This window comes from Rhododendron vialii, chromosome 10a (genome assembly GCF_030253575.1).
Source record: "Rhododendron vialii isolate Sample 1 chromosome 10a, ASM3025357v1".
Taxonomy (NCBI): Eukaryota; Viridiplantae; Streptophyta; class Magnoliopsida; order Ericales; family Ericaceae; genus Rhododendron; species Rhododendron vialii.
The window spans coordinates 1,705,128-1,718,200 of record NC_080566.1 but is presented as its reverse complement, the minus strand read 5'-3'; the positions used below and the strand labels follow the sequence as shown (position 1 = coordinate 1,718,200).

Sequence of the window (13,073 nt, the reverse complement as noted above, 5' to 3'; positions counted from 1 at the left end):
TTAGAGCAAGAGACAGAGACTCGTTTAGTAAAAAGATGAAACATTTTATGATGTAGAATACGTGGAGGCTCAATTCCATGATCAGCTGGATCGAGCCTAACCCCGAAAGTTCAAACGATATTTAATTTCAGATTACCCAAATTGGCTAAATTCGGACGAGCTCAGAATAGGCCCAAACTTGGTGGACTGACTTATTTTCGTGCTCTGGTCAATACTCATCAACCCTTCTGAGCAGCGAATACCAAAGATAAGCACACCTTCTCGATCCTTCGGTATTGAGTCTCTGCCGATCGATGGTGCTTTTCGGCCTAATTCCTGCGTTTAGGCCTTCAATTGCGTTATTTTGCCGTTTTAGAAAAGATTTGTTTCGTTAATAACTCTTAGACCGTAATTCCTTTCAAGTTGATTCTATTTGGGAAAGTCTTGTTTTTCTTTCCTGTTTTCAGTTTTAGGAAAAACCCCAAATTCTGAAACTTTTTATTTTCCAAGTTTATTTTTAGGGTTTCTAGAGTTTCAGCCTATTTAAGAATTTGTAACTTAGAGTTTATGTAGCTTTTTGATCAATAATATTAAGAGATTTTCTCTTTCTTTCTTGTGCACAAGAATTGCTCGCTGCGACGAATTATTTATCTCGTTGTGATTAGTACGCTAACTAGTCTCTCGTGAACTTCTCGGTCGTGAATTTCTCTGCGTCATTTTAATATTAAATGAGTTAGAGGTCAAGCTTGAATTTTCGGATTCTACTTGGTTAGAGCTTGAGCTCGAACTAACTAATTTGAACAAACCGATCCGAACTCGAACGCTGCAAAGCTCGACTTTTGGCTTGCAACCCTAGCTTAAGCCCTGTCTGGGTAGGAGAAGGGGGGAGAGAGAGAGAGACCGCAGTGATGGAGGAGGAGAGATCGAACAGAAAGCGTAAAAGGCCGAGGCGTCGCAATAATCGAGCCGAGAAATCATCTAACAATCCAAAGCACAGAGATCAAGTGGTTAATAAGATCGATGGAGATGAAGGTGGTGATGATTCTGGACCATCTGGTGCTCCTCCTGCTGCTGCAAATCGTAGAGTATCGTCCGCTTTCCTTGACAAGGTCTCTCTTTCTCTCTCTACATGATATGTATACATTATGTGTGTGCAAGGACGGACACAGGATTTCAAAAGGTTGCGCGAAAGTAAATTTGTACTACGGAGTATATGAAATGCGACATTAATTTTTCCAATACAAATCGCCAAGATTATGCAGTATATACCAAAAATATTTCTTTTATAAAAATTTTCATCAAGCTATTCGATCAATCAGATATAACTCTTGGTTGGGCGGGTGTTAAATTGTTCAAAACGATTTTGGGAGGACGAATCGATATAGTTTTAAAGTTTTTGAGATTAAAACTTATACAATGGTAGGAAATTTTGAAACATGGGTAGGGCAGTCGCCCAGGGTTCGCCCCTCGGTCAGTCCGTCCATCCTTGTGTATGTGTCTGTTATATGTACAATGTATACATGTTAGCTCTCATGTATTAGTGGAGGAATATGTATGATTATTGATTTGAGAATTGTCTGTATATATACAGATGAGAGCGAAGTTATCGGGAGGCCATTTTCGGATGATTAACGAGAAGCTCTACACTTGCACGTATGTTTACTTTCCAATTACTTAGTATTACTACCACTCATTGACTGTGTCATTTCTCTACCCAATTCTGCTTGTAGATTTTAACTTGATCAGAGGAACTTAGAAGGCATTAAAAATTTCAAGTTCTGATCTTTCAGAATTTACTCGTGTTTTTCTGATACATTTGGGCATCTATAGAAGTAAGCTCTGTCTTTTTTGACTTATAATTGCATAAGAAGTCCACTTCTGGGCAATGAAAAGCCTCAAGTTTTGCCGGCCCTTGGATTGTGAGAAAATGAGAGAAAAGGAAAGATTGGGGTGTGACTTGTGACCGTGTGAGGTTTGGCAAGAAACAAAATGGACTACATAAAGATTAATCTTTTTTTTTTTCTTCTCATCTCTTTCGGGTATCAAAATTAGTGAAAGGACTCCTTTCATTTCTTTTCTTACTCTTTCTCACCATCCAAAGGGGCTGATAAGCTTTTTGCTTTCTCTCGAGAATTCACCCTTGTATAACAGATAGACTTTGGTTCTATAGAAGGAAGCACTGCATTTTTTCAGACATATAATTACATAAGCATTCCAATACTACTTTTGCAGCTAATATTTTACTTTCTACAGGGGAAGCGAAGCCCTTGACTACTTTAAAGAAGACCCGACATTGTTTAATGTGGTAAGAAATTTTCACCTAGACACCATAGTGCTATGGAACATTCATTTCCTTTTCTGGGCAATGCTATGTAACATTTTAATTCAGATATACCGTAACTGCGGTATTTTGAGGGGGTGCTTTGTAACTTATGTTTACTTACATGGCCAGTACCATACAGGATATCAAGAGCAAATGACACATTGGCCCGAGCAACCTGTTAATATCATCATTAAATGGCTAAAGGATCGCAGCCCTTCTTTACTTGTGGCTGATTTTGGCTGTGGTGAGAACTTAGACATTTACACCAGAGTTTATGCCACAAATACTAGTACTTTTATTTGTAAATTTGTTCTTTTGGTTGACATTCGTTCCATTATGATTCCAGGGGATGCACGCCTTGCAAGAAATGTCAAAAATAAAGTCTTCTCGTTTGATCTAGTCTCACAGGACCCATCAGTAATTGCATGTGATATGTCAAACGTATGCCTTCCCTTTACCAATGTTTAGTGGGTTACATATGACTTGCGTTGTTTTGTTTTGTTCTGTCCGAGTTTGTTGAAGCAAAAGTTTAGCTTTAGAATTCAAAGATGTTTTCCGTTAATGCTCCTTCTAAGATTCGTTCTCTGACACTAAATGATTCATGATTGTGGTTGAAACTGCAGACACCCCTTGACACTTCATCTATAGATGTCGCAGTCTTTTGCCTCTCACTGATGGGCACAAACTTCGCCAGTTACCTTCGAGAAGCCCACAGAGTTCTTAAGAAATCGTATGAATGGAGTGTAATTTGAAGATTTTTTCACTTTTTCTTTGCTTTTCAAGTTCTTAATTTGAGAGATGATGGCTCTTTTCAGTGGCTGGCTCTTGATAGCAGAGGTAAAGAGCAGGTTTGATCCAAATAATGGAGGAGCAGACCCAGACAGGTTCTCAAAAGCCATATGTGACCTGGGATTTGCTTCTGTATCAAAGGTTTATTCATGTTCTCTCATTGTTTGTTGCTGCTTCGTTTTTCTTATTGCATTAATCCTTGCTAATCTGTTAGTACAATGTGCAGGATTTCTCAAACAAAATGTTCATATTGTTATACTTCAAGAAAAAGGTTAGCTGTATCTCATTTTGCCAGCAAGACTCCGTTGTTCAAGTACCCATTAAAATGAATTTTTTTTCCAAACAGGAGAAGCAAAATTCCAAGAATGGGGAAATCGTATGGCCTGAGTTGAAGCCTTGTTTGTACAAGCGTCGGTGAGGTATGAACAGAATGCTCGTGTGTACCTATGAGCACAAGGATATCGAAATTAATATGGGATTTTGTTTTCTTGATGTGTGGTGATGATTCACTCGATACTTGATGGGTCGGATTCTCGTTGAGTCATCCTTTTCCTCCTTCGGGTAGTAGGGTCATCTGCCTCTTGTCTCGTTGGCTTGTTTATTTTCTTGTCGAATAATTCTTCTCATTTTTCTTGTGTTTCTGACTTATTTATCCATGAGATTTGATGAGGTCAAGGATCCGAATTTAGTTGGTTAGCTAGGAAATGGAAATGCAGTAAAAGCATGTTGTAAATGTTTTGGAAACACAGGAAACGTACCAAACCATTAGTATTTCGTTTGATGAGTACCTACAAGAAGAAAGAAGGAATGCATATATGCAGCAATATCATCTAAATCTAACACTCTCTTAGTAGATAAGCTAATGCGATTATTTATACTTTATAGTGCATAAATTTCTTCACATGTTGTTTCTGGGAAAATTAGGACTTGGACAAGACTTCATCACATGACCCATCAAGACTTCTGAACCAATTCATGTAATGGGCGGGTGGGTGGGTGCGATAGTGCGAGTTTGAGCTTAGAAGCATCTTTCAAAAATTTCTCAAACAACTACAAATTTGTGAGTGCGAGGATTGAGAGAGCGAGCGGTGAGCGAGGATTGAGAGTGCAAGTACGTGTATCATTTTGACGGTGACTTGGTAGCTTCTGAATCCGTCGGATGTTTCCAGATCTTCACTAATTAGCAGAAATTGGCCCTGCACTTCTTGGGTGAACTCTCTCGTTATTAGTGCCATTTGCCCTCCACTTCCTCATCCACATTTTCATCAGACAAGGCTTAATCATCATCGTTAAGATCGTAGTCACAATCATAAAAAATAAAAATAAGTACTCCCTCCGTCCCTTTATTATAGTCCAGTATTCCATTTTGGGCTGTCCCTTAATAAGTGTCCATTTGATAAAGTTAGTGGGTAAAAGTTGGTGCATTGTCTATTTTGTCCTTAAAAGTAGATTTCATTTTGAAAAATTAGTGAGTAAAAAGTGTAATGATGATGGGTAAGTAGGGAAAGTGGAGGAAAAAATTGATGTGAAAGGTATAATGATGATGTTTTTTTAATAAGTTGGAGTTACGAAGTAGGACATTTAAAAAGGGACGGAGGGAGTAGTAAGTAATTAAAAAATACCCATAGTCAACATCAAATTCATTGTCACCAACATAATTCACATTTTCCACATTTCCCTAATGAAAAAGGCAAATGATTTTAACATTCCCCTTTTGTCCATTGGTACGATTAGGTCCTAGGTGGGGCTTGGCATGGTATTGAGATGATTCGGAAACGATGTCCTATATAATTAATTTGTTATGTTGTTGACTAAGCTAATTCCTTTGTTTTGGGCCATTCTTCTTCGTATTTGGAGCTATCATATTCCTTGTACGAATTTTATCCTATTCCTCATACGAAATGTTGACTAAACTTGAAAGTTGGTTAAAAAAAATAACTCCTCACCCCCCGGAGTGCTTCTTCTATAATATAGATATTGCTTCTATGGCAATGCAGGCCACCATCTCAATGGACATCCCAACAAAGGACTAGACTCGAGAGCGACTCCACTGAACAACCACCCGACAAAAGACAAGACTCCAGACTAGACCATACACCAAACACACCAGATAGACTCAAGATTACACCAATACACTAGAAACACACCAAACACCATATAATGACTCATGACCAAAACGCAAAAGGCAAAACCAAGACTGAAGACCCAACACTATCCCAGGAACACACCAGATCCCATAACCCTCCCCAACACACTGAGCACAACCAGAAAAACCCACACACAATTAGATACAGTAGTTCAGTACTGCCTTTTTCAATGTAAAACATTCTGGAATAGAATGCAGAATTTTTTCCCCCATCATTCGTTGGCACCCAAGATGCTAAGGAATCGAAGACTTTTTTGGACTTGTCGGACAAAAAGAACAGCTACGTAGCTACAATCTACGGCTAGCTAACAACCGACCAGCTACGTAGCTACAATCTACGGCTAGCTAACAACTGACCCACACGCCATAGACAGAGAGACACAAAACAAATCACCACTCACCCGACCAACCCCCCAAAACCACCCAAACACACACAAGTCACAGAGAAACTAGAACATTGTCTAGTCTGAATAGGAAATCCCCAACGGAGCAAGCATTAGAGCCCCACCTTGATTTCGCCCAGAAGATCACTCTGAGTTTTTACATGCTCCAGTACCTCATCCCAATTCAGATTCTCATTCTCAAATATGAAACTATTTCTCTTAATCCACAGGGTCCAAGGAATTGCAAATGGTATGCATTCCCATATCATCTTCAGTTTTGGTTTGAGTTTCCAGCCCATCCACCAATGGAGGTAACCATCTAGGGAAGGAGGAAGAACCCATTGAAAAGGAGGGCAATGGAAGAGAAAATGATCCATCGATTCAAGTTGGGTGTTGCAGAACTTGCATAAGTATATTGGTCTCTCTTCATAATCTGTAATTCTGTATCCTCTTATTTGAGTACCACTATGATTGGTTAGATGTTAATATCCTAATTAGCTATAAAACTCTTAGTTATTTTACGTCAGTCGATTAGATAAAATGAATATATGAACTACGAACCGCTAGAAAACTAAATCGAAATTTAGCACTTGATACCGCAAACAGTTTCGAATTCCCAACCGTGCTAGGGAAGGATTTTCACCGGCCCCACCTTAATTGCCAGCTCGAATACCTCCTCAGTGGTGGCTCCTGTAAGAATAACATTGGGATAATATCATGTTACCATGTTTTCTACTATATTTTGTAAACCAGACGATCTGAATAGTAGCTTATTCGAGCTCGGTTTGTAACTTTAACGAGCTTCAAAAGTGAAGGCTTTATTCTCCTTCGTTTTATCTTGGAGGGATGAATTCCAAACTGAAAGTAATCTCTTCTTCTTCTTACATTCTAAGAACCTAAATCTCTATCAAAAACCAGTGATTCCAATAGCTCGTATAGTAATACACACAAATTAGTTGACAATTGCCTGAACTTAAACCTGCAATGGAGCAAGAAATTTCTTGTTCGTTGTCGCGGATTAATGGGTTTTAATAGATCATCAACAGATTAAGATAAAATTCAAGTGACCATGAAAGGATCAGGCGTGTATGGAGGATTTAAACAAAACACGATTGTGGTGAAATCTATACAAAATCGAAATTAGCTTACTGGTTATCAGTTAGGCTGAAGGATGGAAGATTAAGAATCCAGAAGGTCGTCCGTCGTCCTTTTCTGCTGAAAAACTTCGCCGCCGGGGACGGACGTTTCTTCGTCGGAGTGAATTTGTTGATGGTTTTGATACACTGTGGGCAAATCCATTTTCATACGAACAAATTCACTTTCATCGTCTACGATCATGTATCATTAAGCATTCGATTCAAATGATCTTTGGAATTTTGTATCTTCTTGAAAAGATCTACAGCTTGAACAATTTCGATCATGGAGATAAATCGAAACAAGATCACAATTTGTCGAAATTCCGGTTGCAGTTCCTACGATGCAGCTTGCGACGTCCGAATAATAGCGGGCGACGTCGTTTCTCTAGTAATGGGTTTGATACAGTGTTGCCAAGTTTATTTTCGCAAAAGAAAATTCACCATTATCATCTTCGATCGTATGTGAATCAGTATTCGATTCAAATGAAATTTATGAAGGTTTATAGCCTTCAAAATCTCTGCAACATGAAGAATTTCGATCACAAAAATAAACCTGAATGAGCTCACAAAGTATTTCGATCACAAAAATAAACCTGAATGAGCTCACAATTTGACAAATTCTCGTCTTCAAAGGACTTCTCAGGGTGAAGCTGCGAAGTAGTAACGAGTAGGGCGACGCCGTTTTGCACAAAGGCTCTCGTCTGTCACTCGCGAGTTTCTAATGAGCGCCAGGACGTGCTAAAGTGCTAACCCCAACACCAGAGTTCGTCCCCAAGATGTCTCTCTCTCTCTCTCTCTCTCTCTCTCTCTCTCTGTATCCGTCTAATATTTCAATGGATCATCGTTTACAAACGGGCGTCATCCGTAAACTGATTGTCTCACATTATCAGGTATGAAAGCGCTCAATTTTTTCCAAATTGTATGCGATTCGAATTGTGCAATCAATTTCATCATTTCGGGTTACCTAATGTAATTCAGGACGATCTTCTTTGTCGGTGCTTGGGGTTTTTTTTTTTCGTTGCAATTTTTGTTGAAAAGTGCAAGCCCATGGATTGACGGAATATAGACTGTGACAAAGAAGGTGTTATGAGCTGCTAAGTATGAAATTGCAGAGAAACAATGGTGGAAGAGAAGAGTGAAAACAAAAGAGAAATTAATAGAAATTGAGAAGAAAGAGATGGTCTCAACGTTACAATTCAATGAATGCCTTTGCTCCTCTCACGGCCTCTCTCTATAACAGAAAACCACCTAACAACTTTTCCCGCCAATCCTAACAAATTGCTAATAACTAATTTGAGTGCGTATCACCCTGTGTCTGTAGCTGAACTCTTGCAAGTTGCAATGCACCACCACCAAAGAGTAAAACATTTTACGATCAGCCGCCAAAATTTCGACAGCGACAACAATCATTTGAGCACAAGTGAACAAGACCCCAGACAGTCCCATCCCACAATTGCTCTAGTAACATGGGAATGTCCCAAATTATGAATAGACTGCCAATGGATTGAGAGAGAAACACCTCGCAGTCGAATTGGTTAAAATTTTCCACCTCACTTTAGTCTTGAACACGCCAAAAAGAAAGAGTTTATTCCTAGGAATAAAAGAACAAACCTCCCTAACTTTGTTTTAAGGGATCATCTAGACCCCTTATACTTCCACAAGCCAATCTTAGTCATTTAACCTTGGAGGCCTTCCTACCCGAAGAAACAAAGTGCCAACAAAAGTGAGAACATCTTCACAGAAACCAGAATCATCCCCAATATGTAACTGAGGAATATCCCTAACAACCAATCCAGAGGACTTCCCTACCATCAAAGACGAAGTATCAACCACAGAAGAAGTATCATCATGGCCCTTAACAGAAGAACCATCAGTTACAAGACAAGGATTATTCATATCATCCACCCAGCTTCTTGTGCCATCAAGGGTGAATATTTATTCCTCAGCAAAACTATCGCTTATCCCTTCTTTAGATGTAACTCTATGGAATAAGTGTTTGGATAAGTTCCCGTATGTGGGAATTTGGAAGTGTTATTGTCTTGTATTGATTAGCTGCTGGATCTTTGGCTGTGGTCGGGTATCTTAGAACAGAGCTCAATTGTGATTTGAGCATAGTTGTTAAAAGCCTACGATACAATGAACGTATCCTTTGACTTGTATCGTCTATTTCAAAAGCTATACCTATCCTACCCCGTATCCTTTTTGTATAGAAATTCTACGATACAATGAGGTATCCTATGATATATACGTGTATCCTGATTCAGTACGTATCTAAAGATTACTTTTTTTTTGCTCAGCATATCTAAAGATTACGTAATGGGAAAAAGTCGTTAACCGATTTATGCAAATTCTTGGGGCAAACTTTTGGCTTTCTGATTGGAAATAGTTGCTTTGTCGGTTTTAATCTTTAGGTGGCAGTTATATTTATTCTTGGTGATACCTACCACCAAATTTGGCTTCTAATGTTGGTAGTGGAGTTGCTTGCTCTTTTTTTTTTTTACTAATGGTTCCGAATGCTATAGTAATTAGTTACAAAAGCTGTTTTTTCCCATCGGCTTAATTTCTTGTGATGAAGGATTACGCTCTTAGGGAAAGTGGAAGCCTACTGCAGTTGTGTGGAGGTGGGAGGAAGTATGACAAACCAAGTAGGATTTGAACCTGGTGATTCTGGGAAACAAGGTGGGTAGAGAGAGGTTGACATGGAGACAAAGGAGGTAGGACACTCATGAATGCTTTTTGTTGGCATGTGCTTGGGTTGTTTAGAGGACAACTTGGAGCTTTTGCCAGGCCCGACCTTTGTAATCAGAGAACGGTAGTAATACAGCGAACTTCATTTTGGAATTCACCTACGTTCCAAATTTGATAAATTTAATGGGAAGTTGGCATACTTTCATACTTCCTGTCTGGTGGCATACCATCGTGGCAGCAGAATGTTGCGATGATGGGGTTAATGCATAGAAAAAGGTGGTGGATGTTTTGTAAGATGTCTATTATTGTCTACCCTTTTTCAACATTGAAATACTTTACAAAGTTTGGTTTAATGGTAAATTGGTGTATCTCAATCATTCAGAGCTGTTTAATAGTTTTGGCTTTGTAAGAGTGCTAACTGCTGAGATTAATCCTTCAACTTATCTTGTACAGTTTCGGTGTGAAATTCTCTCTTCATTGAGAAGAGAAATATCCATATGTCGAAGGAAGAAAAAGGATAAAAGAACTGATAATTTTTGTTTGCGAGTTTAAATTTTACGTGGAAAGTGGAAATACGTTTCTTCCTGCATAGCTGTGTAGTTTTATTATACACCATATTACTTTATCTCAGTTTATATGAGGTTGCTCATTTCTCATTGTTTTTCCTTTTCCTGTTTATTTGATGATGTTTACACATATCGATAAAGGAAGATACACATAAGAAAGAGGTAACACTATTTTCTATCAACTGTATCCATCCGGATTCTGGACTATTCATCCTTCAAGCCTGAGAAACGGACCACTGATTCCAGTCCAAATGAAGGGCACTTCCATAAAGTAGTGGAAGGGATAGAGATCTATAACAAGCGTGCATGTGAATCCCATTTTTGCTTTTGTAGAAGCTGATATGGGGAAACTTTATATTGCCTCAGAAGCCACTGATGTTGTATTCAGGTATATTGAGCAAGAAAACCTAGTTAAATCAACAAACAAGTCCATTTTGGTTTTGGATGCTGCACTGTTTGATGCTTTTTTCAAGGGAACCATCAAAAAAGGTTCAACTTACCCAACTGAATTCATATGTATGATTCAGGGCCTATGTTTATTAGCCAAATGCAAGCGCATCACCGAGTTACTAGGGGAAAGGAGTCAGTTGTCCGCAAAGGTACTCTGAAGACCATTCAATTAATGACAGAGCGGAGACAAGGTAACAAGATGATGACAAAACTCTCAGGGTTGGAGCAATTTTTGCTGGATCCTGAACCATTGGCATCAGAGCTGCAGAAGAAATTTGCTTGTAGTACATCAGTGGCAAATTACCAGGTTTGCGACTTATCATCCCTTTCTTTTTGAAATGTCCTTTTTTTTCTGGTTGTTATAGAACAATATGCATAAGTTCAGTGTTTCCATTGAAGTGTTAGAGACACTCACTAGTTGGTCTTCATCCTGTCTGTTCAATAAATGAGTCTTTAAGACATGGAAATGCATCTTGACCTTTTCCTTGTATGAATCTGGAAATTTGTTAAGCATGCATGCTTTATTTTCTTAATGTCTAAGGCGGAGGGTGCTTGATGTTACATGCATCTTATTGGTGGGATCCGAGGTCCTTCTAAATTATTATTATTGTTTTTATTTTGTTCGGCGTCCTTCTAAATTATTGGTTCTCATTTTAATTTTGATGGTTGGGATATAGGCTTTAAATAGTTTGCTTTAAATATATGCATAAGTTCCTGTTTGCTTGCAGATTTCTAAGAATTTACCATTGGAATTGCAACAAAAGCCAATTACAATGAAAACACATCAAGGAATTGTGTTTCATCAATGGTGAACTCTCGTGTTTCTATCTCAATTTGCGAGAATAAGAACACCAACCAACCGGCCTAAAAAAAGAACCATAGATTACTTGCATATTTCAACCATTTCGAAACTTTTGAATCACGTATACCTGAAAATCAAAACATATGTCAATGAAATCTCATGGATGGAACTCATGGAATCACTTTGTACGGGTTTCTTGTGCCTCTCTTATGCTTTAATGATCCTTCTAATGTTTAAGGGATTGCCTTTTTTAGTCTCCTGCCAGGCTGCCAATTCGGACTAGAAAAACTCGATAAAAAAAAATACAAAAATTTGTTGCATCACCCATGTTGCAGACTTTGGTTCTATAGAAGGAAGCACTGCATTTTTCAGATGTATAATTACATAAGCATTCCAATAGTACTTTTGCGGCTAATATTTTACTTTCTACAGGGGTAGCGAGGCTAATATTTTAATTTCTACAGGGGTAGCGAAGCCCTTGACTACTTTAAAGAAGACCCGACGTTGTTTAATGTGGTAAGGAATTTTCACCTAGACACCATAAGAGCCTGTCTTATCACCTTGTTATCTGCTGTTTTGGACATGATAGCTGAAGTTAATTTCCAAAGGCCTTTATTCTTCACATCTAAAATTCATATAGGTGGATTCAACACTGAATTGCCCATAGATAATTTTGATATGAATGGAATATCCTAAACAAATAGAAACAAATGTTGGTTAACATAATTTTTGCATGTTAGAGCAAATTTGTCATGCTCTGTGAACTTGTTTAATTTTCCCCCAGTAAATATATAACACCGTAAATAGAAGTGTCCACCTACCTTTCCCATTCTACATTGGTAATTTGGTTGTCTTATGTCTTCTTACTTCTATTGGCCTTCATATAACTTTTTTTATGGACCCATAGTGCTATGGAACATTCATTTCCATTTCTGGGCAATGCTATGTAACATTTTTATTCGGAACAACTGCAGTATTTTGAGGCGGTGCTTTGTAACTTATGTTTACTTACATGGCCAGTACCATACAGGATATCAAGAGCAAATGACGCATTGGCCCGAGCAACCTGTTAATATCATCATTAAATGGCTAAAGGATCGCCGCCCTTCTTTACTTGTGGCTGATTTTGGCTCTGGTGAGAACTTAGACATTTCCACCAGAGTTTATGCCACAAATACTAGTACTTTTATTTGTAAATTTGTTCTTTTGGTTGACATCTTAATGACAACACATTCGATTATGATTCCAGGGGATGCACGCCTTGCAAGAAATGTCAAAAATAAAGTCTTCTCGTTTGATCTAGTCTCACAGGACCCATCAGTAATTGCATGTGATATGTCAAACGTATGCCTTCCCTTTACCTATGTTTAGTGGGTTACATATGACTCGCGTTGTTTTGTTTTGTTCTGTCCGAGTTTGTTGAAGCAAAAGTTTAGCTTTAGAATTCAAAGATGTTTTCCGTTAATGCTCCTTCTAAGATTCGTTCTCTGAAACTAAATGATTCATGATTGTGGTTGAAACTGCAGACACCCCTTGAAACTGCAGAGCCAATTTCTGCTAATTAGTGGGTGCGATAGTGCAAGTTTGAGCTTAGAAGCATCTTTCAAAAATTTCTCAAACAACTAAAAATTTGTGAGTGCGAGGATTGAGAGAGCGAGCGGTGAGCGAGGATTGAAAGTGCAAGTACGTGTATCATTTTGATGGTGACTTGGTAGCTTCTGAATCCGTCGGATGTTTCCAAATCTTCACTAATTAGCAGAAATTGGCTCTGCACTACTTGGGCGAACTCTCTCGTTATTAGTGCCATTTGC

General features: G+C 38.5%; 1 protein-coding gene and 1 long non-coding RNA gene across 6 annotated transcripts; both read left to right on the top strand.

Moving 5' to 3' along the window:
* Nucleotides 1-732: 732 nt before the first annotated feature.
* Nucleotides 733-3,865, top strand: LOC131303416 (ribosomal RNA-processing protein 8). Of its 3 annotated transcripts, XM_058330267.1 has the most exons (9): nt 733-1,088; nt 1,571-1,632; nt 2,233-2,284; nt 2,432-2,546; nt 2,649-2,743; nt 2,926-3,032; nt 3,118-3,232; nt 3,318-3,362; nt 3,438-3,865. In XM_058330267.1, the coding sequence occupies exons 1-9, from the start codon at nt 888-890 to the stop codon at nt 3,507-3,509; spliced, it is 864 nt and encodes a 287-aa protein (XP_058186250.1). In that variant the 5' UTR covers nt 733-887; the 3' UTR covers nt 3,510-3,865. The 3 variants fall into 3 exon arrangements, with proteins under 3 accessions (XP_058186250.1, XP_058186249.1, XP_058186251.1); XM_058330266.1 differs by having other exon boundaries at nt 3,318-3,865; XM_058330268.1 differs by lacking the exons at nt 2,432-2,546; nt 2,649-2,743 and having other exon boundaries at nt 746-1,088; nt 3,318-3,865.
* Nucleotides 3,866-7,512: 3,647 nt separating this feature from the next.
* Nucleotides 7,513-12,563, top strand: LOC131303418 (uncharacterized). 3 transcript variants are annotated; one of them, XR_009192035.1, is made up of 6 exons: nt 7,537-7,646; nt 9,332-10,398; nt 10,538-10,767; nt 11,727-11,778; nt 12,293-12,397; nt 12,512-12,563. It is a non-coding gene; the product is annotated as an uncharacterized LOC131303418 (long non-coding RNA). The 3 variants fall into 3 exon arrangements; XR_009192036.1 differs by having other exon boundaries at nt 7,513-10,398; XR_009192034.1 differs by having other exon boundaries at nt 9,332-10,767.
* The last annotated feature ends 510 nt before the right edge of the window (nt 12,564-13,073 follow it).